This window comes from Aphis gossypii, chromosome 3 (assembly GCF_020184175.1).
Source record: "Aphis gossypii isolate Hap1 chromosome 3, ASM2018417v2, whole genome shotgun sequence".
In the NCBI taxonomy this organism is placed as follows: domain Eukaryota; kingdom Metazoa; phylum Arthropoda; class Insecta; order Hemiptera; family Aphididae; genus Aphis; species Aphis gossypii.
Genome location: NC_065532.1, coordinates 26,926,877 through 26,953,740, shown reverse-complemented (window position 1 = coordinate 26,953,740; position 26,864 = coordinate 26,926,877). Strand labels below are relative to the sequence as shown.

Sequence of the window (26,864 nt, the reverse complement as noted above, 5' to 3'; positions counted from 1 at the left end):
TTTTATGTACAACAGTAATAATCAGTCGTATACATAATTTTAATACCTAATAAAAGATCATTAATTTCGTGTTTATCACCTATATTATATTAATTTTAAATGATAATTAACACGTTTTTTAAAAAAAATCCTTAAATGTTTATTTTTAATATATTAATCACTTGTATAAATAGGTACCTCAATCGTAATAAATAATAATAAACGTTTGTCTCTGTGTATTTATATGCAGTTACCTTTTATTCGTAAATTATATCTTGTAAAATCGGTTAGCGTTTTGAAAGCGATCTTCCAAAGTATATATACCTACTTATCATTATACATCATCAATCGACTGTGGAGTTAAACGTCCCCTCCAGCCGCGCTGCCAGCGGAATGTTGGTTTCTGCACTGGTTTCAGGCTTCAGTAGGTTAGTAAGTGTCGTTCGTGCCGTTCAGTCGCCAGTCGCTTCGCCGCTGGTAATCCGGCCATGCGATTCAGCAGCCATTGCGCTATCAAATTTCAATCAATTCGCACGTGTTAACATTAGTACAATTTATAATAGATATACATATATGTATATAGTGTTCTAATTTTATTCGTGCGAAATATGATGCGGTTTACGACGTGACATGGTCGACAGATTTTACTATGGCAGGTCTATTAAGGGTACCACATTACCGACATAGTGGCGAGGATAGCAGGCGAACCGGTCCCGAAGAAGGGATCGATAACTTGTTGTTGGTCCCAGAAAGCGTGCTGGATATGGACGGCAATCAACTTAGGGATGACTTAAACGGATTAAGATTCGCATTTCGAAAACAATATCTGCAGGCGGATCTCGGGCCTCAGGGAAATATTTGGATATGTAAGGTTCATGATGATGTATTTTACATAGTTTTACAAGTTTATTTCTGTTATAATTATCCTGGAATATAATTCTACATAATAAATATAATATACCGTTTAATCTTACTGTGGGTCTCTTTAAAAAAAAAACTTTTTCTAATAGTTCGTTCCTCTAAATTGCATATGTATTATTTATGTGTCAGACATTTACTATCATATTTATACACGAGTAGGTATATATAGTACCAAATCGATGAATATTTAATCAATTATTGAGCTTGACCCAAATTATTTTTGTTACTTATTAATATTATTATGTGTATGAATATCGTATATTTTTATAGAACGCATATATAGCTTGTAAAATAGATACCTACTGTATTTTAATATTTAGTTTATAATGTGATGGAATTCTATACTTTTAGTTGTTACAATACATTAAAACATAATTCTCATGTTATATATGTATAATTTGTCAACATTACCACACCCTTTAACTACGGCCAAATCCATTTAAGTAATTAGTTTTGATAAAAATTCATAATTTTATTGAAAATGGTCATTTATTATACACGGTTTTCATTATTTCAACAAGATAATATTATAGGTATATAAACTCTATCTATCCAGAGTATTTATAAATTTTAATATATTTCTATATTATTTGATATTTTACTTTAAACAAATAATTTTTTATCGAGTGATAATATTACTTAGTTAACTGATTTTTAAACGTTTTGTTTTTATGTCACTTTTTACCTGTGATAAACACAAGAACATACAGATTATAATATTTATTTATCTATTAAAGTTTATCTAACAAATTCTTATACCATATAAGAGATCGTGTTAATACATTTTTTCATGATCACTTTTCAGGTTAAGACATCAAACTCTTCCATTGTTAATGATTAGTTTTAACTTATATTTATTTATGTTGAACTAAAATTTAAATGGTACAAATATGTTATTGGCAACTTTGAACAACGTGTACGTATCAGACACGGTTAGATGATTACTTTTTTCCAGCTGACAGATTTTTCGAATGGCCATTGTACATTTTTCTTTTTTATAATGACTAAGGTATAAATTGGCTATGAATTCTTTTTTTTTATAATTTTTATTTTGAGATTGGCACGTACATCTATTGTTAATATTTAGGCCGTATCGTGCAATAAACCTATTTCAATGACCATCCTATAAGAATATTCTAATTAACTGAAAATTATCTGGCATTTAATGAAATCGATCATAGTTGCCTTATAGTTTTAATCGCAAACATTTTAGAGGATTGTGGCAATTAAAAGAAATAATAGTTGTAATTTGGCAAAATTATTCTATTTCAACATGATACGATATTGACCAATAAATTATTCGTAAAAATATATAATTTTTCAATGTATAAATCAATTATATTTATTATAATATATTATCGGCATATAGTGTTGTAAAATTTTTTTTAGCAAATTAGTATTAAATAATTTACAAGAACAACAACCATGCATTTTATATAATGATACCTACTACATTTTGAAAAATCGAAACTATAAATATTTAGTTGTAATGTTGTATACAACTATAGTTGTAATTGTATCTGTTACTGTATAGGTACAGTTTCCTTCATCACACCAATTTATTTTAAAAAAAGATCAGCAAATTTAATTTATTGTACAAGTACATAATTGTTTCAAATTGTAAATATTCTTTTTAATAATAATAATAATAAATTGTATTATTTTAAATTTATAATTTACTACTCTAGTAGCAGTATTCGAGAACAATTGACTGAACATTATGATAAAAATGACGCAATTCGCACAATCGTGTAATTACAGTAATTTGGCTAGTGAAAGTGTAACTATGCCAAATTACATTATAGTCCATAACAATATTCCCAATTCATAAAAATAAAAAACGATTTAATATTTTGTAACCGTCTCAAAGATGGAGTTAGATCAGTTCCCGGATTTTCTTACAATCTTAGTTTTCGTCATGGAACGCAACAAATAGTTGATAACTTGCAATAGTTCAATTTATTAAAGTATTATTCTATTTAGCCTTCAACTCTGATATACATCCTTGACATTGAAAGCCTGGAGATTCTAAGGCATCTAATTATTTTCATATTTATATGCACGTATTAGTTGTTGAATGTAACAAAGAAATAATAATACAGTAGCCACGTGTGTTCGAATAGAAAATTACATACAACAGTTTCATAAAAAAACATGATCTATAACTACACGAATTTCGAATTTTTTAGTTAATAATATCAAGGAATTTATTGATCTTATAATAATTTAAATTTTATTTATTATCATCTTTTTTGATTACATTGAGTATCCCGAAAATGTTTTAAAATATAACTTCTTCCATTGATTACGTATAGTAACAAACTCCATAATAAAATTTAAATTTCTACAATATTTTTCCAAAAGTATTTTAACATTACTCAAAAATGTATAAATATAGATGGATATATAGAGATTCTCTTAGAAAAATCTGAAGTGTATCTACAACTTTTTTAAATTTAAATGATGAAAAATATATCCCCTATCGTTTTTATTTTAGTATTTTATATAGACGTGATTTTATAAAGGTACTCTCAGATTTAAAAGTTTTTGTAATTTAAATAACATAACAAAATGTATTAATCAATCGTGTTTTATTTTAGTTCAAACAAAAACGATTTATTGGTACTTAATGAAAAAAAATTAGTTCCTTTATTATTCAATAAAATGTATTTCAATTAAACAATTTAGCATATTAGCATAAGGAATAGTTCAAAAATTAATTAAGATGATTAATATTAAAGTTAATGTTGAATTAATATACCGGTCTAAGGAGAATTGGAATTTAAAAAGATCATCACTTTTGTCATAACAAATGTTTATAACTATTAAAATTGTATTAGATATGTTAGAAAACTATTTATTTCAATACTGTAAAATATATACAGACTCCTTGGGATGCAAATGCAAACCTGTGTATTCCATATACTACTGTAACCAGTCTACATGATACAATTGATTGCGTTTACACTTAAATGTTTCAAATTATTGATATATTCAAAATGTATCTATAACCTATATTAATATTTTAGATACCTAATTGAAATTTGAAACTTATATTAGTTTAATTATCAAAAAATTGATTTACTGTTATTTTATATTTTCACTTCATAAATAATATGATTAAAGAAGATAAAAGTTTTTTGTAGATATGTTTATTTATCATCGCTTTTACTTAAAATGTCTATAAAATAATAATAAAACTATAATACTGGACTGTTGTACCAATAAATGAGTTATTAGTCTTTATATTTCCACACTTTTTACGGTACTTGTGTTATATTTGTTATTATTGTACTTATGTAAGTATTATTTATATTTATATAATCATTGTATTTCATAAACGTGATGAAAAGTGTGTTGTATTATTTATGCTATTTTTTCATGTAATGGTTGATTAAACTGTGAAAATTATTAAGTTATAATAAAAAAAAAAAAAACTATATAAATTACACAGTAGGTACTCGTCTTTCTATCGTTATATTTTTTAAGTTTAATTGTTGGTCAATGACCACGTGTCATTCCGGGTGGTATAGGTATATACTGTTGTATTTGATCCGGAAGGTCATTGAAATTCTTCGTCTCGTGTGTGAGTGCTTCGATTAGAACTAAATATATTTACTTGAGCTTGGTAATCAGTTTATACCTATACATCGTAATTCGTAACTACCAGAATTTATTGAATCGTTTTTACGATTCCTTACGGCATAATTCACTGTGCAATCAAAAATCTAAATAAGGTATTTGAATTCTACAATTAACCGTTAATTTTTTTTCCACGCCACTATAGTTATACATTGTCGATAGATATATACTATGAATACAAACAAATGACCTCGTTTTGACAAGACATAAGTAGAATATAAAATAGTATTATATTTGTAGTTATTGCCATTTAAATTTATGTTCTGATGTATAATATATTACCTACCTAGTAATTATAATTATTATGTTTTTTACAATTATTTTAAATACACTCCGCATAATTTTTCTTTATCATAATTTTAATTAAACATTTTTGTCCCTTAATACACATTTATTTGTGCATCTAGCTATTATATTTTATAGAGAAAATTTTTATAGTCATATATGACGAGAGTTTATTCATTTGAAATGCATTATATTAGTAAGAAAGCTGCATCTAGGACACATGACGTGTAATGTGTAAGTAAAGGTTATAAAAGAGTACATCATGGTCTGAGTGAGCATCACTAATGTAAAAATATATACTAAAGATATAGAAGAATAAAAAGTGAAAGTTTAGTGAATAACAGGATAATTCAGGACCATTATTTTAGTAAAAATGTACCACTATTGTTTATAATTTTCTTCATACATGAAATATAAACTTTCGGCAATAAAAAATATCCTTAGGATTTTTCATTTTCAATTATTTAAGTGCAATTAATTCTAGAGGACATCACAATACTAATATTGTTATTGTTTTGCTCTTTTATTACTAAAGATGATGACATCTTTGTCTTTAAAATTATTATTTTGGTGAGTATTGTGTTCCAAAAGTATTAAATAACAATATAAGTTACACGTTCATTAATTTTCCTTATTTTTTCATATACTTAACTTAAAATTGAACCATAATATCATAATATATTTTCACAAAACTAATTAAAATATATGTAAAATTATAGTAAATGCCCCTATACATTAATATTGTAAATATTAACGAATGTTAACTCACTAATCTTAAATTTCGCTCACTTTTTAGATATGTAAACTATAAAAAAAGGGATTAATCTATTGAACAATTTAGGTGGGGATCAAATTACTCCTATTGGTGAAGATATTTCCTTTTATTTGTCAATTGTAATTGTATTCGCGTTTATATGCATATTGCTTTAAGCGATTGGCTTATGTTAATGCATATTTTTTACAACTGAACAACAACATAAATTCTTCAGTACAATAAACATTGTTTATTATATAAATTAAATATTTGATGGCCTAACGTTAAAAAAACATTTAAAATATTTATATTTTTTTGTTTGTGAGGTACTCAACAGTTAACAATTTATCATATCTTGAGAATATATAGAATGGAAAGTTTAATAAAAACAATACAATTTGAAATTTTTAATAGGTTATCGATGGATATAATGTATAGGTATAATATTTAATATGTAAATTGAACAGCATTCCAAAATGTAATCGATGCTGTTAAATATTATATTCAACAGTACCTTTTTTATTTGTAACTATTAAGTGCATTTTGAAAACTTTGTGTACTTAATAATTAATATTAATTCGTTTTGATATTTAAATTGTTGTTGACGATTATTGTTCCTCGAAAGTACTCAATAAGAAGATTTATTATATTAGTATTGACCTGTTCGATGTGTAAAATATGGCGAAAGAAAAATGTTATATGTACCTATCATATATTTCTGTATAGCGTTCGACCGATAGTTATCTTAAAAATAATATATAACATGTATAATACGTAAAGTACATTTTTTTTAACCTGTTAATGACACATATTATTATATGATATTTTTCAGCCTTTATTAAGATTATAAAAAAAAAAACCTTTAAAAGAATTTATATTCTGTGTCCGTGAATGCCCAATATAAATATAGTTTTTATTTATTCGAATTAAAGTTAATATAATACAAATAAAATGTTTATGTCTGTACTCATACTCAATTGCGTTACAAGCATGAACATTTGTAGATATATACTATACTATACTATATTACTTTAACATTTAAATATAGTGTGTTGTATATAATAGCACGTGCCTACCCAACAAATAAATTAAATTAAATTAAAAAAATAAAAACACCAAAATTCATGTTGGAAATATTCTAACTATGTTAGATCGTATTCGGGACGACACGACGAGATTGTACAAATTACAATAATAAAACCAATATAATCGATTTCTGCAATTATTACTCCTCGTCCAACCCAATCTACTTACATGTCTGCAACGGCCATAACCACGTATTTATATTAATAATAGTATTATACTGTCGATGTGCTTACGCGCATAATATTATTATCATATTACATAGTATAGTGTTTACACGACGTGTAAGTAGTCGACGGCGTGGCACGCGCAATGCCCTCTCATTAATTAGTCAAAAACTGTAAAACTCGATACAACAGTAATAATCGAGGTACCTAATAATAATGATAGTAATATTATACAAAACGAATACATTGCTCTTCATAATGCCATTACTCGACTACACTGCTGTGCGTTAGTTTACGAATAACGATTATTATAATAATTAGACGATTATTGTTACTATTTTTTTATTTTTCCGACCACATTTCGCGCATAAACCGACAGACCCACACACACACACACACTTAGATGTTATAATATTAATATTAATTTTTTTTTTCACGGGCCACCTCCGTCCTCGCGGTTTGTGCGCACCGCGTAAGTATATAAAATATACGTGAGCGGATCGAGACTGACGACCGGCCGACCTACCGCCGACGTAGTCTCTCCGCTCCCGTCGCGCGATGTATGAGATACGTTTGTACAATAAAATATTATGTAGTGTTGTCTTATATTATGTATGTCAGTCGCAGCCTCGTTTACGTGGTCGACGCCCGTTAGTTAGTTAGTCGTCGTCGTCGTCGTTGAAATTATCGAAAATTATCGTTTTAATTATCGTTCGCCGCGACTTATAACGCGCGCGCACTGTACATATTGTACCTATATTCCGTACGGTTAATCGTCGTCCTAGCCGGTCATGGAACATCCCGTTGAACCGCTGCAGCTCGGGTACAACGACGCTAGCGACACGTTCAACGATCGTTCGCCGTCACCCCCGCCTCGGAAAATACCGGAATCCGCGCTATCCGCCCTCCGAGGCATACTGGTGTCGTCGCTGCAGATGTCGTCGGAAGCGCCCGTTCCTCGCGCCCGTCAGGCTCCTGGCCGAACGTCGTCGGAAGCGCCGCCGCCTCCTCCTATACGTCGTCGTCCACGTCTTCACGTCACTTTTGAGTCGCGGACGGCCCGCGTCACCGCCGGTACACTGCAGCTGTTGGTCTTTATATATAATATTAATATGCATATATGTATATGACCATTTTGTCTTAAGCTAGACTTTGCAGGACTTGTTCACTACTCTTCTGTCTCACATGTTTACTTTAAATCGCAAAAGTTTGGACTTGCGATGCAGTAATCAGGTATTGATTGTTTTAACGGGCGGCCATAAGAAATATATTTTAACTGGACGTTAAAAAGTAAAAAAAAAATATTTGACTTCGCGAATATATATAGGTATTCATATTTTTTTTAATTCCATACTCGTATGCCAAAATAATTTATTAATTTTAAAAAATACGTACATCAAAGTTGGCCTACTTTGAGTAGAATACTTGTAGGTGTATATATAGGTAAAAATCTTTGGAATAATAAGTTCGTATTAATAAAGTTTGCAGTGTGTTTAGAGTTGTAAATGACATTTTCTCCAGGTTTTCTTAAAAGGACATTGACATTTGGACCTTATGTTAATCATCGTTGATAGATAACGATTATTTAACAACGCATTGACGCCCCTATGGGCTGATCGTATACTATCAAACTTTCGCGCGATGAGTCATCGTGAGTTTAATTCTTAAATTCTTCTCATCGCCACGCCCCATCCACCAGTTTCGAATCGTATTTATTATTATATCCTCTTCTCGCACTACTGTACACGTGCAAACACATTTACGGTCGTTTATCGTGGATCAATGATCATATTACGTTCGATTGTAGCACAACGTCGACCACGGTAACGACAACAATCTATTGGCAAAGTTTTACCGTATACATATGTGTAATGTATTGTATATGTATACCTAACGTGGTTAGTATAGTCTTCTCATGGTCCCGATTGACTTGGTTGACTTGGGATTTCCTTATAGCGGAAAACTTGTTACAACATAATGTGTAGTGCGCGGGGGCGATCGAGAAGGGAAGATCGTTGACAACGATTCGTTGTACGTCGCTAGATCTATATAATCGATTATTCACGTCATAATATATATATATTATGTATCCGGCTGATTGAAGAAGGTGCACTTTACGATTAAGTCTACTCGTACTCTGTGCAGAAGCTTTCTCGTGTTAAACACGTCACGTAACCTACCTTATACCTAGGTAACGGAATGTTTATCGCGTTGTGTTAAATGCTTGCTTGTCATCGATCTATGATTTCTAATAAAAGTAAGCACTTGCTGCTAATTATTAGCTATATTTACTATATGACCTAAGTACCTTATAATACATGTAGCATTGTAGCTAAAGTGTCTTAGTTTGCGTTACGAGATCCCCTTCGCAAAATGTTGAGTCTATAAAATTTACTATAGTCCGTGAACCATATTTAATATTATATCCTTCGTTGGACGACATCTGTGCAATCTGTAATAAGTTATAACGTTTTCACCGTCGTTTTAATATTATTTATATTATTTCCCAGTAAACGTATTTAATATTATAGACTTGAGACAAGCTGAAAGCCGAAAATTATTATGTTGCCGTCCGGTTTAAGTATAGAAACAACGTGCATGACCGTTCTCTTTGCACCATGCGCTCGTATTATATGTGTCCACTGTGTCCGCATAACGTTTTCTTTTTAGGAGTGGTCACAACAGCCGTCTACAGGCGTATTCGTTCGTGAAGGTCGCGACCGCCATGATGTCATTTTCGAAAAACATTTTTTTTTTTTTTTCATAAACTCCATTTACGGTAGCACGAAATAAATGCGGCAATGTCGAATACAATATAGGTACCTACATATTATAAGAAAAAACGTCTTTTTTATCGTGTATAATATACTTATAATAGCGACTTACATATTATTATATTCGTATTATTATGGTTGCACACCATTTCGGCTAATATGCACTGCTCGACCGCGATGTTTACACATCACGATCACATTCGAATAGGTAACCGAATTAAAGGAGAGTATATCTTTCTTTCTCTCTCTTTTCTGGGTTAGATGACTGTTCGTGCCAGTTATTATGTTGTTTGCTCCGCATATTATTTACGAATGCAGTTAATGATGAGTCCTGCGTGAGTGGGCACGAATTTCGTATACCCACTCGACTTGTTGAATAATATACAATAGGTACATTTATGATATATTATTATTGTATTGTATTAAACAACTGCACTACAGTAAACGGGATTGGCCGAATATTTAATGCCGTCATTATGATCATACACTTCTGACCTACGAATAGTCTTCATTTATCTTAACAATATGACATGCTTATAAAATTATATACAATTATATAATTTTTTTTAATTTTTTTTTTTTTTGTTTTTTTAGCAGGAGTGACCACTGTTAATTCTGACAATAGGCCAAATACCGCACCAACACCGCCTCAAAATTCATCTAGAGGTTAGTCTTTTACAGTTTTGTTACATTTTACAATATTTTAAATTATCGTTACACCTCTGGGGTATAATTGTTAAACCACTACAATAAAAAAAAATATTATCATGTTATATCTACAAGCTATTATTCTGTAGATAATAAACATAGACAAAGCATATATAGTCAAGCTACATCGCTATATATTTAACTAGCTATAGTGTATGCAATTTCAAATAAAAAATAAATTGTAATATTCAAAATTATATAGTTATTAACTAGGTAATCAAAAATTATAATATATAAGTATTTTACGTATATTTTAATGTTTACACAACCTATACCTATTGTAAACGATTCGAAAAAATATACATCTTAACTTTTCAAATTCTGAAATATTATATAATATTCTTAAAATATAAATTAAATTGTTTATTTTTTTTCTATTCGATCAGCAGGCGGACTTCATTGGTTTGCTCATGGTGCAGATTCATTTGACTTTAATGATGAAACAGACGAAACAGGTTTACATAAATGTTCTCCTCATGCCTATAATTTTTTTTATAGGACAAAAACTAACAAATAATATTAGATAAATGATCGTCTATGTATTTAGCTATTATTGTATTATCGTGTTATACTAACAGTTTTTATGATATTTTAAACGCAGCATAGTTTTTTGTGGAATTTGAACTTACAATGATTTAATTATGTTACTTAAACGTTTAAATACCGTTATATGCATATGTATAAAACGCTATATCATTATTTATATTTAGAGTAATCGCAGAATCGTTTAGTTGATTACTTAAAAAAACAACGTACAATATGCTTTTAAAACACAAACTAAAAATATATGTTATGTTATTCTTATCAAGGGTACGCAATTCAAAAGTATATATTTTTTTCATTCATATTCAATTTTTTTTACGCTAACAATTTTGTTTAGTCTTGAATTCATTATATTATGCTGGGTGTAGATTTATACACCGAAAGTATAAATAACCAGCTACGAAACTAATATTATTTTCCCTTTGTTTTATCGTAATTGTAATATCGTGTGTTTGTGATTCATGTGTTTTTTTCTTAAATAATGTGAGCATTACTATTTATGCTCGCACGTGCTTCTCAATGCCATTTGAGTGGCGATTGCTGTTATTATGGGTTGGATAACTCTTATAATCTTTACAATATATTGAAATTGGGTTATCATTTTTGTCTATGAAGGAAAAGAAAATGCAATCAAAGACCGTGAAGAACGATTACGGCTTGTTCGTGAGAAACATGACGAAGAACGCCAAAGAAAACTCGATGAACTCAAACAACAAGTAATTTTGTGTCGATGGCTCGATATTTTAATTTATGCATCCTTTATCTGATGGACTTAATCGATGCGTATATTAACCGTATTTTGTTGTTCGTTTCAGGCATTGGCTGTACAAAGGTATCGAGAACAAAAAGAAGAGGAAAGACGGAGACGTTTAGATGAAATGCGTTTACGAGATTCTGAAAGGCGGCAACAAGTGGAAGAAAGAAAAAGACAATTGTTCGAAGCCGAGAGAGAGAAACGAGACGCTATACTAAAAAAAAATCTAGTAATTATAAAAATAAAATAACTAATTTACGCGTATACCGATCTCGTTTATGTTTAATTGATTATTTTCATTATACGCTATATCATTATTCATTAGGAACGTGAGGCCAGAATTGTGTCAAAAAGAAGAAATGAGCGTAGTTCAATTGTTTTTGCATTTGGAAGTTCGACACCTCGCATGCTTGAACCATCAGAAACTGGCGGATCGTACTGGGCTAGTCGCAGGTAAATAAGTATTTTTAATACCTACCCTCCATATTTAAAAGTAATTCATGTTTGATTTATTTCTCACATAACTAAATTTTTTTCGTTGTATATGTACACAGTATCGCGTTTATTGCTAATATATATATTATATTATATGTTTCATTTTATCAAATTATTTCATAGAGCTACGTCTACCAGCAATGTGATGATGTTGAGCAGTACAACTCCTATGGGCCCTCTAACGAGGAGGTCGTCAGAACGCGAACTGAACGAATGTTCTGGGAAAAAAAGAGCCGCTTCAGCTGGTGGTCTGTCGAACCGAAGTACCGACGGTAAGCTCGTTTATATGTATTTTGTAATATACCTTCATATAGATAATCCGTATTTTTGGTTTATGAGTACGATAATAAAATAAACTTTGCACAACGAAATTGTTTGAACGTCAGATTTTTCAGAGTACAATAATAAGAGACACTCCGTAATGAATGTTTTGCATTGGAGTGATATGTGTTACCCTGTTATCCCAGAATACCCTGTAGATGTGGGGTGTGGTGAGTTTTATTGGGGACGAAAATCCTATACTATCTAAGTGTGTCATATCCTAATAAAATTGTGTGTCGATTGCATAATATGTAATATATAATATTAATTGCAAATGCATGTAATATTTCTACGTGTAAATTTACGGATCAAGAACCAATTTATCTGACAAAAAAAATGTTGTGTTAAAGTGTGTGATTTTACTTATATTGTATTTTAATAATAATGATTGAGTTATTTTATTCTATTAATTCCGCCTATTGTAGGTCAAAATAGTATGAAATTGTGATTTACGTAATTTAGAGCTTACTTTAATTTTTGAAAAAAAAAAATACAAATTTTTAACCTAACCATGTAGCCATTGTATATTATAAATTGTTTTAAATAATTTAAAAGTATAATTGTTATACTTTTAAGAAAATAATGAATAAAGATATATATTTGACAGAGTTTAGGCGCCGAGAAAATAAGATAATTTTATTGTTTTGTAATATTGACTAGAACCGTTTGTAGTAAATGCGTTCTGGGTGGCAGTAGTTAGTATTTAATATAATATAGACTAGTAGTATCTATAACAAAAGTATTTATACATTTTTATATATTTATTTGTGGCTTACCTATTGTAATAAAAACCCCTTCATCTACCGTCAAAACAACGCGTACATGTTATATATTATGTTTTAATTAGCTTTTGGCTAGCCCCGCGTACATGCCTATTTACTCTATCCGCTTCCTGCGCGTGTACCTATTACTAAGTAGAACAAAATTACCATCGTTGTTTTGTATACTAATTAATTAATTAGCTCTGTAACTACACGCGCGTGTTTTCTATACTCTGAAACCGCGCTCGTGATAGTACTATACTATATTTATATATACCTATTATTATAGTATATGCAACAGTGGCGTTGTGAACTCAGATTACCCTTAGGAATAGCCTATTTAATATTATATCAATAAATATATATTTGAAAAGAAAAGCTTGTTGACCACTCAAACACTGTATACAATCTGTGATAGGAATAAATATTATACCGTACAACAATGCGCCCAGTTGAAAAGAACTTTCGATTTTCATGTTTTCAAACTTTCATTAAAATAATTTAAATCAAAGTAAATAAATTTGAATTTAACCATGATTCTTTATAATCATATTTAATCATATAATCTTTGGTTAAACAAAACCATTAAATAAAATATGTATAATATATAATATATCGAGTGATTTTTAGATGTTTTTTATATTGTTAGTTAATATTATCGTTAACTAAAACAATTTGCACGATACTGTTTATCGATGAAAATAAATTCGTATTATTATTCCTAGTTATCTATGAGCTTTTCGCATTCTACGCACCCCAAAATTATTGGTCTAGTTACGCCTATGCTTGCGCCTCTGCTAAGTCCATCACTATTTATATCGGTGTATATAGTACCGTATAATATATTATATACTGTGCCTATAAACAGACCGTTCGCGACGCCACTGAATTATGATTAATATATGTTATCACGCCGACTATTGGTGATTTTTTCTGGAGGTGACGGTGCATCGCGTTTGTACATGTGTAACATATATGTGTTTAGAAGGCGGTGACGGGAGCGCCGAACGGAGGGCGGCCAGACGGAAGACGGACCTGATGCCCACCATCGTGTCCCCGCGTGACCTGACGCCCTGCAGCCGTCCCGGATCGTCCAGTTCGTCCCGTCGGTCACCAGGTAGGGCGAGTTCGATGACTCGGCTGGACGGCGCCGCCACCGCTTTCGGCGGCGGAAGCGGTCGACTCCTGTCGTCGGCGCGCAGCATGAGCCACTTGGCCGGCGGTGGCGGTGGCGGCGGCGGCGGGCGATCTGTCGTTTTAGGTGCCAATAAGGATCGCTCGACGCTTCACCGTAGTATGATCGCCTTGAACCCGGTGCCGCCGCCCAGACCCACCAGAGCCGAGCGACTGCGCAAGCGCGCCAGAGAATTCGCAAACGGCGGTGGTGCAGGTACGTGGAAGATAATACACATCGGTCGTATACATTATCATTTTATTGTTACGGCTGCAGCTAATGTAATGTATACGACATATTGCGGAAATTAGTCGCGCAAACTGCACCTCGTTAACATGGCAACATACATAATCCTTGTCCCAACCTAACCGTACACCATCATCCAACCCTGTTTCACTTATCGATCATTGTAACGTTTGTATTAAAATCAATGGACAATAATGTCCGCCTAACACGTTCGTCGAGATTTACTGACACTCAAAAACTTCCCCTCGTAAATAATCGCATTAATGATAAATTAAATATATTATGTTATATAACAATATTATAGTCGTACAGCCTCTAATGTCGTTGTTCTCTCTGCATTATATCCATCGCACACAGCATATCGTTCATTTCGTAACTAATCCGTTAAATTCTGATTATAAAGTGTTTTATTTTAACGTGCAAATAAAATTAATGTTATTATGCTAACTATTAACGGACTCGATACTTACATTTGCATATTTTTATATTGACACCCAATAGTAACACAACTGAATAAATTAAAATATATTTTTTTCTATTAACTTGATACCTATATTAAAAAAAAAAAAGTTACATCAAAAAATTATTGGTCGTATCTTATACATTTACGATTTTTATTTAATTTTCATCTTTACCAACATCGAATTGTTTTCGTAATTTAGATAATCAACCTATATGACGTGTCCATATTGTGCTTTACATTTTTTTATCGTTTTTTTTTTTCGTCGATAGTCATAAAAACATACTATATATTATAGGGGTACCAGTCTGTGTCTTGCACTGTCTGTGGCAACATTGTTGTTGCTTATAAAAGTAAATTTTTACTATGGATTTTCGAACTTAAATTTAATTACTATAACAGAAGCTACTTTGCAAAATTATCTATCGGTTGGACATTAGAGTTTCAATTAACGATCGACTGTCGATCGTTTTTTTTATGTTTTAAAATTCTGTAACTCGTTAAAATAATTTAAAAAAAATCCTTCATTAGATTCGCATCATCGGAAATCTTACTATATGTTGCAAACTTGCAGTACGTTTACATACTTAACAGTTTGGTTACGAAAAGAATCTGACAGAGATATCAAATGTGGATGGATATCTTAACTAAAACGTAATGTATAATACATTAATACATTTATATATTTAAACGTTTTTTATTTATGGTTCAAATTTACTTCCTCAAATACATTTAATAACCCACTCCCTCCAACCACTATCCATACATATCGCATATTTGATATTACTATTGTAGGTACCTACCACAGTGTGTGGAGAAGAAATTATTAATCTATCGCCGTTTAACTACATATACTATATTATGACTGAACGTATGTTATATAATATCGAGGCATGTCCATTTGAAATCTTATAACATTTTACGAACGTGTAAGATGCCGCTTCGTGTTTATTATACTTTCGTTTAAATCATTACCATCATGCAACTTACGGCCTATAGCCTGCAACTCTAGGATTTTTTTCCTAACTCTTACTAACCTATAATATTGTTATATTTAAATTCAATGCGTTTTCGTGTTGTCTATTGAATATTGACGGACGACAAAGATCTTATTATGTCAAGTTTTCGCATATTTATAAACAATCAATAACTATATGAGTATACATATATCACATATATGTATTATGTACATACAATTCTGTTTTTATTAATCGCTACGTGTATAATAGTACTCTTCAAGTATTTCTCTTTGTAAACAAACGAAAATACCGAGGTGGCAGTTTGCATGATTGCATAAACGAGAATGTGCTGCCTATATATAATATACCAACTTTTATTGTAATACAAAAACCAGTATATTATATGTATGTATAATAAAATGCTTTTCGCTTTTTTGTGCTTCTTAGTTATTTGTTTAATACATAATATATTAAAGCTATATTTCCATATGCATTTCTGAAAAAAAAATTATTGTTTGAATTTATCACAAAATAATTATTTCTGTGATATATCTTTCATAATTTATAATTTACCACTTGTTCTTAGTTATCCGTTAAAATATATGTTTTCGTAGTTTTGAACATAAAATATATAACCACCTATATTTAGTCATAAAAAATTATGTTACTCGTAAATACGTTTTACGCTTAGTAAAAAATTCCATTATTTAATCAATTAAATATTATCATGATACAGTTTATATACATAATTGATTCTATTTTGTGTTCTAATATTACCAAGTGTATCAAATTGTTTTCAATTCATTTACAACTTAACATAATCCAGCAGGTTTAATAAGAACACACGCAAGTATATGTTATGAAATAATGAGAAAGGTACGCTGAAAAATTAATTTAATAATATACCTACCTGCGAATATACTTTTCAACGTCTTAGTTTCAAGTACATAGTTTCAGTTTATTAAGTTTATTTTATCAGTACCATACTTTATTCATACACCCATATTTTGCTAACATTTTAAAATAAAATGCATGTACCTATTATTATTTATTATAATGTTTGTATCCTCAATGCATGCATATTGGTCTCACCCGAACCCGATAAAACAGTAAGTGCACTTTATCCAACAGGTGGCGGTACTCGAGTTTGGGCCAAGGCGATCCATATCCACACCGATTTTCTAATAATAATAATATATTATTGATATCAAACTAATATTTTTACCGAATGTTTAATATTTATTGTATTCTACTTGTCTAATATTTCTATTTCCAGTCACATTAATTTCAAATTCACTAAAATGTTAGTTGATTATTTTTAATACTTTAATATACGGTTACAGGTACAAATTCATACACGCAGAATATTAAGAGCAAATTTTGCTCTATTGTTTTTTCTCAGTATCAGTATTATACTAATAAGTCATCATGTGGTGTTTTTGTTTTGCTATATGTTAATTAAAAAGTGTACCTGTATAGTGATAAATTTAAAAAAAATGCAGCTACTTAACTAATTTGTAGTTAAATCAAGGCTTCACACCTATAATGATTAATTTGGATGTAAAGCCTTGAATTAAACAATGTTTTACATTGGTTGTACAAAACATAGTACGATTGTAATAAATACCAACTATCGTAGAAAAAACGGCGATAATTACACAGTTGTTTAACGTAAACATTTACAATATTATATACTGTCGTAAGACCTTGTGCAACAGTAATATTAACTTTTCTGCGTGTATGATTTTCTGGTTGAATCTATATATTTTCTTGTCTAATTTCCGTCTCGTTAATTTTTTTTTTTATTTACTTAATTTAATTTTCTATTGAACGCGTATAACAAAGACATGCAATGAACGTCGATGTAAGCTAATCCGTACGTTGATTGATTGTTTAGGCATGAAATCTGGTGAAATGACGCCTAATCGACCCCAGAGTTCCATGAGTCAGTCAAGCACTGGACCTTTGCCAACGCAACCGAGGTCCAGGCCCGTAGCTACGCCTCGCAAACCACGACCAATCAGTATAGCTGTGACTGGCGTCACATCCGATCAATCCGCAAAGTCTCCGGCTACAGGCGAAAGACCGCCACTGCCCAAAGTGAATGTTACCAAAAAATCGATTACTCCTAAAGTGGAAACAAAAAAATTCCCCAACGACAATACAAAACTGCAGTCGACAACTGTTAAGGTAAAATAGTGACGTTTATTTTATTTATTGGCACTGTCAATAGAAATTTATGAAAATAATAGTTTTTCTAATTTTCACTCGAACAAAAAAAAAAAAAAATATTCATAAATTTCATAATGATATTATACAATGTTATATGTATAAAGTGTCGTTTGTAGTATATTTATGTATTCGATATACTATTATATGATAATAGATAAATGCTTATTTTTTTTGTGTTTTTAGGAAAAAAATAAAAACGCAAAGAATTCTACTGAAACTTCCGATAACGTCGAATCTTCTGAACAGCAGCACACCGTCGCTGCAGTATCCAAAGACGAAGACAGTCGTGAAAATTCAAACCAAGGGTCGGTGAACGACCTGGCCGAATGCGATATGACCGCTTCGATGTTGGCTACAAAACAGAAGATCTCGACTGAAGAAGAAGCCAAGGCCGCGTTGGCAGAACGCAGAAAACTAGCGCGTGAACAAGCAGAGAGAGACGCAGAGTTAGAAAGACAACGATTGGTATGTCTATCTAACGTTATTATCTTACACATATATAATAATACTTGGATATGCTAATAATTGATTAAGTAAAACGTGAACATGTTATTTATTCTGTTGGTTTTCTTTCCATTCGTGCATGACAGGAAGCCGAAAGATTGGCCGAAGAAGAACGGTTACGTTGTGAAGAAGAAGAACAACGCCGACAAGAAGAAGAACAACTACGAATGTTGGAAGAAGCTCGGAAATCTGAAGAGTTGCGGTTGCAGTTAGCCATTGAAGAAACGAAAAAACGCGAAGAGGAAGAAAAGAAACGAAAAGAGGAAGAACACAAGTTGAAATTGGAAAAAGAAGAAGCAGACCGCAAAGCGAAAGAAGAAGCTGAAAAGTAAGTTTTATAATACAACTTTAACCCATCGTGTGTTCATGTATATAATTAATTACATTATTATATTCGATTATAATTATGTATTATGCTATAGTAAACCAATAAGTAATTTTTCCCGAGGGAGGAGTTCTTGTACTTTTATAAGCTATTAAAAATTGCCGTATGCACTTATGAAAAGTTAGTATTTAATAATTTAAAAGTAATTATATTTTTCCTGGACGTGTTGTATATTATATTATTGCAGTCGGTTGGCTAAACGCCAATATATTATAATGATGGTATATTATAAGGCTCATTTTATGTCCATATAAGGTTTTGTATCTTTATCTCTCCCACGTAACTGCAAAATGGTGTTCAATCAAATACGCCACTTGCTATTGGAAAATAGTTTTAAACTAAAACGCCTTTATTATACTTTTTAAAGCATTTTACCACCTGTTAGCGGCATGTCAAAGATTTCTTAAATTTAATTGAAAATCAAAAATATATACTAGTTTAAAGATATAATCAAAAATTAATTTTTAAAACAAAAAGATGGTTTTGAGATACAACGTTGAAAATATTGTTGCTTTCATTTATACGTTTCCTATACTTAAGTGTTACTACCTTCACGTGCTTAGAAAATGTAGGATTTAAAATGGACCTGTCAAATTATAAACCTATAAATATTGATGAATATAATTTTTATACTTTATTATTTTTTAATATCCTAAAAAGCATAATTATTTTTAAGCTAGGTAAAGACTAATTATAATTTTATCAGAAAGTTTCGTTATTTTTGAAAAAAAAATGTATTGTTATTTTTTATTGTGTTTTGTAATTTTTATATATTTTTAATAACTATTATATTTGGAATATGAAAATCGAATTTTTAACGAGTAGTTAAAAGTACGAGTAGTACTTATGACATTTTAAGCATAAACTAATGAAGTATTATGAATATTAATGACATTCAGATACTTATATTTTAATTCATTACTTTGATCGTCTTTCAATTCAAAGATCAATTTTTATGTATGAAAATTCTAAAAAATATATTCTGCTTCAAAATCTAAAAATAAAATATATTTCTAAAGCGTTACAATTTTCCGAAAAAATAAATGTTTATTTACTTTTAAAATAACGTCTTGTATTATAAATTGGGGATGGTTATTAGGTATTAATACTTCAACTAAACTTGAATTTTCTCACAGGCTGAGACAAGAAATGGAAATCAAATTGAAAAAAGAGGAAGAAGACAGGCAACTTAGACGTAAACGAGTCGAAGCCATTATGCTGCGGACTAGGAACCAAGGCAAAGGAAACGCGTCGACCAAAGTACGTATATCTTAATGCAGGCTTAGAACCATAAGTCCGACCCCATGGTAATGTCCGTTTAGTGTCGTCGGTTTTTAAAAATAAGATCATCGTTTTCCAGGAAGAGACTGAATCTGCCGAGCAACAAGCCGGCGAGAATAAAACGGAAAAACCGTCGTCGGACCCGATGACGACTAGTCAAGGACCGGTATCTGAGACCGAAGCGATGCTGACCGCCGAGAGGGTTCATTCGTCGTCGACAACGACTTCATCGGCATCATCGCCAACATCACCGCCCGGTGACGTGCTTTCTAACGGATTGCTTCCGGTAGAAACTTCCGGTTCCAAACAAAACGGCCGTGCGGACAACTCGACGGCACATCAAAGCAACGGCTGCCTTCCTACGGCTAACGGTGGTACCGTTTTTAGTTCGGAAGTGTACGTATACTTAACGCAGTGGTCTACCTAACCTTACAATTATTATGCTCACATAATAATGTATAGCATTAATTATTTTGGTTAAAACTTCTTTTTAAATTAAATCTAAAGTAATATAAATTGTTTTATTCATATAAGAAATTTAAAGTTTTGATAAGAAGAATGTATGCAAGGGGCGATATTTGTAGTATACAACTGTGCATGCAGGTTCTTATCAAAATCTTTAAAAGTTTACGTACATTTAAAAATATAAGTTGATAAGGTACAAAAAAATTGAATTACATCAAAAAAATAATGTTGTATCATAAATACTTTAGTTTATACAAGGGATATTCAACTTAAAATAATTGGTTTTTATTTTTTTTAACGCTGTTTAATTTTCCTTCAGACAATTAAACAATGTGACCAACAATCTGCTAGATTTATCGTTGGAACCTATTCCGTCTGACGCTCTGTCCACACAACAAATCATTGACATCGGTATGAAAAAGTGCATTCAAGACAATACCACTGAGTTTACCACGTACCAAGAAACTAATAGATCAGAACAACAAATTGTCAATGGTAAACATAATTATAAACTCATGAGAGGATGTCATACATATATGTTGTCTCCATGTTACAAACATGCAGTATAAAAAATTTGTAGAACCAATATTGTATGTTGTTGGTAAAAAAAAAAAAATAACATTTAAGTGAATTGACTAATCATCAAATATAAATATAAGAACATTATCCATGTTCTTTCATTGGTTATTTATTATGTTTTAAGATTTAACAAAGCTATGAGCATTTCTATAGTTTAATATTTGAAATACTTATAACTTGCTTAAATATTAAAATATTGTAAAAAAATTAACATGAGAATATAGATAATATTCTTATCTTTAAGTTTAATATAGGTAAGTTTTCTTTAATATTTAACTAAACATACAAAATTGGAAATGTTAAACATATATAGTATGATATATATATTAATAGGATGGAGACAACACATGCAAATACAACATCCTCTTAACGCTTCATTTTTATTATTTCTTAAATAATGATGGTTTCTGATGACATTTTTATTTTTTTCAGATCTACTATCTTAATAAACACTAGAAGTGGCTGCGATTGTTGTTGTTGTGTATTGTGGGTATTTGTATACTTGACGGTAGATTGAAGTATTAAACACGAGTGCTACTTTTATTGTTATTTTATTATTTTTATCTAAATTATTAAGTAGTTAAAAAGAAAAACTGAAAAAAAAGTAAAATGTTCAATATTCAAATTGTTATAATTATTTAGCCACGTCTAGACATACTACTACGACAAAAGTTAATTATCTTCTATCTTACAATAATTTAAAAAATCCCTTCGTTTTAATACATTTTTGTTTTCTTAAATATATAATAATAATAATAATAATAATAGCTCTTATCGTGTTAACTATAAACACATTTTAATATGTATTATAATTATCACGTTTAATGTACATTAACAATAATACAAATCTTATGATGTATTAATTATATAAATATATATAACGACATGAGATCGCTTTGTCTTGAAAGAAAAACCATCTGAATATATCTTGAGAATGAAATATCATGTTTAGCCAATGTCTCTAAACAATTAATGACAAGATGAGCATAATAATGAATATGTGGGCTATAATAATACCTTGTTGAGTGTATTGCGAGTAATAATTGTCTAATTTGTTTACTTATGTATATTTTTTTTAAAAATCTATCCAGTAAACTGATTTTACCACTATGCTTTTATAATCCAACAATTATGTTGTGTATATTTTATTGTTTCAATATTTTTGAATATTTTTTTTACAAATTTTTAAACCAACATTAATTTGATTTTACAATACCATTCATTTTGTTTTCAATGATGACACTGTTATCAACCAATGGTGAAACTTGAGAAAACTGCACAGCAACCACTGTTTAGTGGGTGGGGGTTTGGGGAAAGTGCTGTCTTATGCGAAAGGTAAAACATTTTTCTGAAACTGCGTAGATACAACAAGGTGTATAATTACTCTCCATCTACCTCCCTGATCTCAAAAATAAAAATATATATTTTTTTTAATTAACACCTATTTTCTATATTTTGTTCTCTTAATTAATTGTTGCGAGTGATTTATTATTTTACATACTCAAGTACTTATGTGATTATGTGATTTTTGATTTGTCGGTTTTTTTTTTATTTCTCAAAATATTCTGTATTCGTGATTTATTAAGTTTGCTGATTGTTTGCACTATGCACTGGTCATTGTTAATCATATGTTACATATATTTTTATTGTCTTATCGTTGGCCCAAGAAATATCATTATGTTTCCCAACAATTTAATGATCAGTAGTAGTATGTGTATGCGTGAATGACAATGTTGTATGGAAAGACAAAGCCATCTTATATGTTTATTTTATTTTATTAATAATTTTTTTTTTTTAATTATTTAAATTAATAGTAACAAGGGAAAGTTCTATAAATACCTAAACTAAATGAACATGTTAATCATTGATTTTGTAAACTAAATAGCGATATTATTTTATACAACTAACATTTTTAATTGTCGCTATTCAAAATAGTAATTGTTTTATTTTTATTATTATTTTTTAATTACTTTTTACTTTTTTTTTTATGTAAAAACAGTTTATAAATGTAATTTTTATTTATAATATCCCAATAGACTATTATTGAATTTTACATTTATTTTCAGCCATTAATATTATATAAATATATAACTTCTTTTATTTTTTAAACTACATTCATGTAAAACTTAGCAGAGTATTTTTTCAGTTTATTGTTAAAATTTATGTTCAATAAAAAGAAAAAAACGACTAAAGTAATATATATTATATATATAATTTGTAACTTGTAAATTGTTTTTATTTTTTATGTTATTAGTTATAATAATATTATGTAAACCTAATTAAGAACTATCCGACTTGATGTTATTAGAAAAAATAATATTATATACCTACTCAAACTTAACAGTCTGTTATATTTATCAATTTTGTGTCAGCAGGTATTTCAAAACAACAACATTTACATTTAAATTTTAATACTTTTGAAATAAAAATTATAAACGCGGATCTGCTAATATAAAAACGTGTAATGAAAATCAGAAAAAAAAATCAAACTAAATTCCAAAGTATATTTAATTTTCAATACTTCGTTCAAAGCATAAATACGTTGTTTTTTTTAGAGCAACCTTTTCGTTTTACCTACAAATTCTACTGTAATTGCCGTATAGGTCACTGATTACTAATGTTGATTAATATTAAAATGTTTTGATGTGATACACCCAACAAAATATTCATAATATCATAATATTTCCATGTAAGTATGTAAACACACAGAGCATCTTTGGGTTGATTCCACAGTGATGAAATAAAAAAAATTATTATTATTACAAAGAATACCATTTGATATAATTAAAGAATTGAATATTTTATATGAATTACTTTTATTGGCTGAGAAGATATAAAAAATATATAGCAGACAAATACAAATTAAAAATTTAAGTTATTTGATTTACGTGATATGTCAATATGATAATATTATTAAACTATAGAATAAAATGCATCTTTTATAAGAAGTAACAAAACCAGTAATACTATTGACATAAATGATATTATTTTCATTATGGTATATATTTAATAGTGGCATTCCAACAGTGTTTTGTAAATCACTTTTAAAAAGATATTAAGTTGCTTTACAGTTTGCACAAATCAAATTGTATTGAAATATCTTTATTTTTCAATAATACAAAAACGCTAGTATTTCTTTAATTTATTTATGAAACATCAGTCAATAATCAATTTTATATTATGTGGAAATAGTGTTTTGAATGAGATGTCAAATGAAATTCAATAAGAGTTGATTAAATAAAGTACAGTATGAATAAATATTCACTTTCAGAAACATGGAAAACTAAATGTTGACTCGTCAACATTTAAAATAAATATGAGTATTGATATTTATAGTATTAGTATTTTACCTGGTTAATCAAATATTTATTTACTATTTTAAATTTTTGTGCTCAAAACGGTAACAAGCTATACTTTAATAATTGATCATCTAAAATTATTTCTATTACATCATTGTTACTTGGAAAAAAATTCTATTTAAATGATACAATGTGTTATAAAAAAAAGTTATATCATACTTTTACAGTAACATGTTAATCTTATAATGTTACTGACAAATACTGCAATCAAGTAAGTCCGTGCATTATGATTCTACTTTTTAATTTAATGAAAACAAGATCTAGAAACTTATGAGTGCTACAGTATAGGATAAAATTAATTTGTCCGGTCAAATAATATAATACATTGGATATTTATTAACTTTTACAATGTTAATAAATAAAAAATTATAATGGAATTCCACCTTTAAAATATTAAACACAATACATATTATTCTATTATTTTTAAATTTGTATACTGTTTTATCCCATTTAGTTTTTCAATTTTAAAAAAATTATAATAATAATAAATCATGTGCTGTTAGATTTTAAAGACATTTAAATTAAGTACACGATTATTAGCTCATGTTTAACTAAAAAAAATAGGTTTTTATAATTTAAGAAACTCTTTTTTTTTAATTGTCTACATTTCCAACAATCAGCGTATTTGTAAATATTAAATAGCACTCATGTATAATATTGTTTTTGATAAGTAATAAACTTTAATGAGTATTCTTACAATGTTTATAAATAGGTACAATAATGATTATATCTAAAATGATTACTTCCAGTTTCCACCTTAAAATTTGGGTGATACTTCTAACTTCTTTCAATTTTATATGCAATACATATAAAAATCAGATGTTACAAGAATTTGAATAGTTTTATACCTATTTTTGATTGATGAAAATATTATGTTTAAAATTCATAATTATTAACAACTTCAATTACGTGTTTGCTATTTAAATATTAGGTGAGGTATCAATATTTATCAGCAATGTGTGTTTGTTTCTGTTTATTATAATTTTTTTATATAAATCCACTATAAACTGTAAAAATAATTAAATTATGGATTCAAAGTTTTTACTTAAGTATAAGGCACTTTTAAACACTTAGGTATGGAATTGTTTGCTTGTGATTTATATGGACATTAATGTAACATTATGGAGCAAAAACACTATAATAAACCAATAATATTACATATTAATAAATTTATAATGAGTGTATCTATATTTTCAAATAAATGAATTCAAAAATAATATACTATTCATGTACAATGAATACAAGCAGACTTAAAAAAAAATAATAAAATTTATTTATGAAAACTCAACCTTGTTAACAAATCATTTTGATTAATTATTAAATATTATATTTTTAATTGTTAATGGTTTTTTAGTGTTATATTAAACCATATAGGTTATTAACAAAAATTTAAGAAATCTCAATTACATATAACCTTAGTGTACTTTAATTATTTATCTTAACGATGAAAATATCATTGTGCCTAAACAATTTAATAAAAATATTAATAACCTTTGTTTATCAACCATTTATATTTGGTAATTTGAATAATAAAATATTATAAAATACAAATTTGTCAAGTCATAGATCTTTACAATGTAATTTTATTTCATAAGATACAATTACAATATTGATAGTTAATATGTAGATATTCTATTTTTAATTTAGAAAAATAATGCTAACATTTAACCTTCCAGTGATTCTATCACTGTACACCACACTTTTTACAACTCACATTATAGCAAGGGAATGAAAATCCAGTGTATAATCTTTCTAATGAATTACCAAGAAATACAGCAGAAGTGAATTAATAGTCTTGCATCATTTATAGAATTTTTTTTTGATATATCTTATTACCATAATAATATATTCCATTTTAACACAAGATTCAAATCAATAAATCTATTGATTATTAAAACTCAGTAAGGTAGTAGATAGATAATTGAAGTTCAACTTTTTTAAGACATGGACAACAAGCAATTCAAAATATAGTTTATAACTATAAAATTGCCATATCAGACCCGACTAACAGTATACCCTAGGATAAAGATAAA

At 29.1% G+C, this 26,864-nt stretch overlaps 1 protein-coding gene across 34 annotated transcripts in view; it reads left to right on the top strand.

Annotated features, from left to right (window-relative positions):
• LOC114125050 (ensconsin-like) overlaps positions 1-23,241 on the top strand; it is a 33,532-nt gene extending 10,291 nt beyond the window's left edge. For 3 of the 34 annotated variants that reach the window (XM_050204313.1, XM_050204305.1, XM_050204309.1), the window contains exons 2-16: positions 10,203-10,271; positions 10,703-10,768; positions 11,472-11,572; positions 11,672-11,839; positions 11,936-12,063; positions 12,229-12,377; positions 12,492-12,596; positions 14,173-14,577; positions 17,924-18,216; positions 18,442-18,723; positions 18,849-19,090; positions 20,284-20,407; positions 20,508-20,824; positions 21,213-21,388; positions 21,905-23,241. In XM_050204313.1, coding sequence (XP_050060270.1) covers positions 10,203-10,271; positions 10,703-10,768; positions 11,472-11,572; positions 11,672-11,839; positions 11,936-12,063; positions 12,229-12,377; positions 12,492-12,596; positions 14,173-14,577; positions 17,924-18,216; positions 18,442-18,723; positions 18,849-19,090; positions 20,284-20,407; positions 20,508-20,824; positions 21,213-21,388; positions 21,905-21,918 — 2,639 coding nt within the window. In that variant the 3' untranslated portion in view covers positions 21,919-23,241. Of the gene's footprint in view, positions 1-408; positions 846-7,474; positions 7,906-10,199; positions 10,272-10,699; positions 10,769-11,471; positions 11,573-11,671; positions 11,840-11,935; positions 12,064-12,228; positions 12,378-12,491; positions 12,597-14,172; positions 14,578-17,923; positions 18,217-18,441; positions 18,724-18,848; positions 19,091-20,283; positions 20,408-20,507; positions 20,825-21,212; positions 21,389-21,904 lie in introns of those variants that run through there. The other 31 variants (XM_050204311.1, XM_050204303.1, XM_050204307.1 and 28 more) reach the window with 21 other exon arrangements.
• Positions 23,242-26,864: the final 3,623 nt, after the last annotated feature.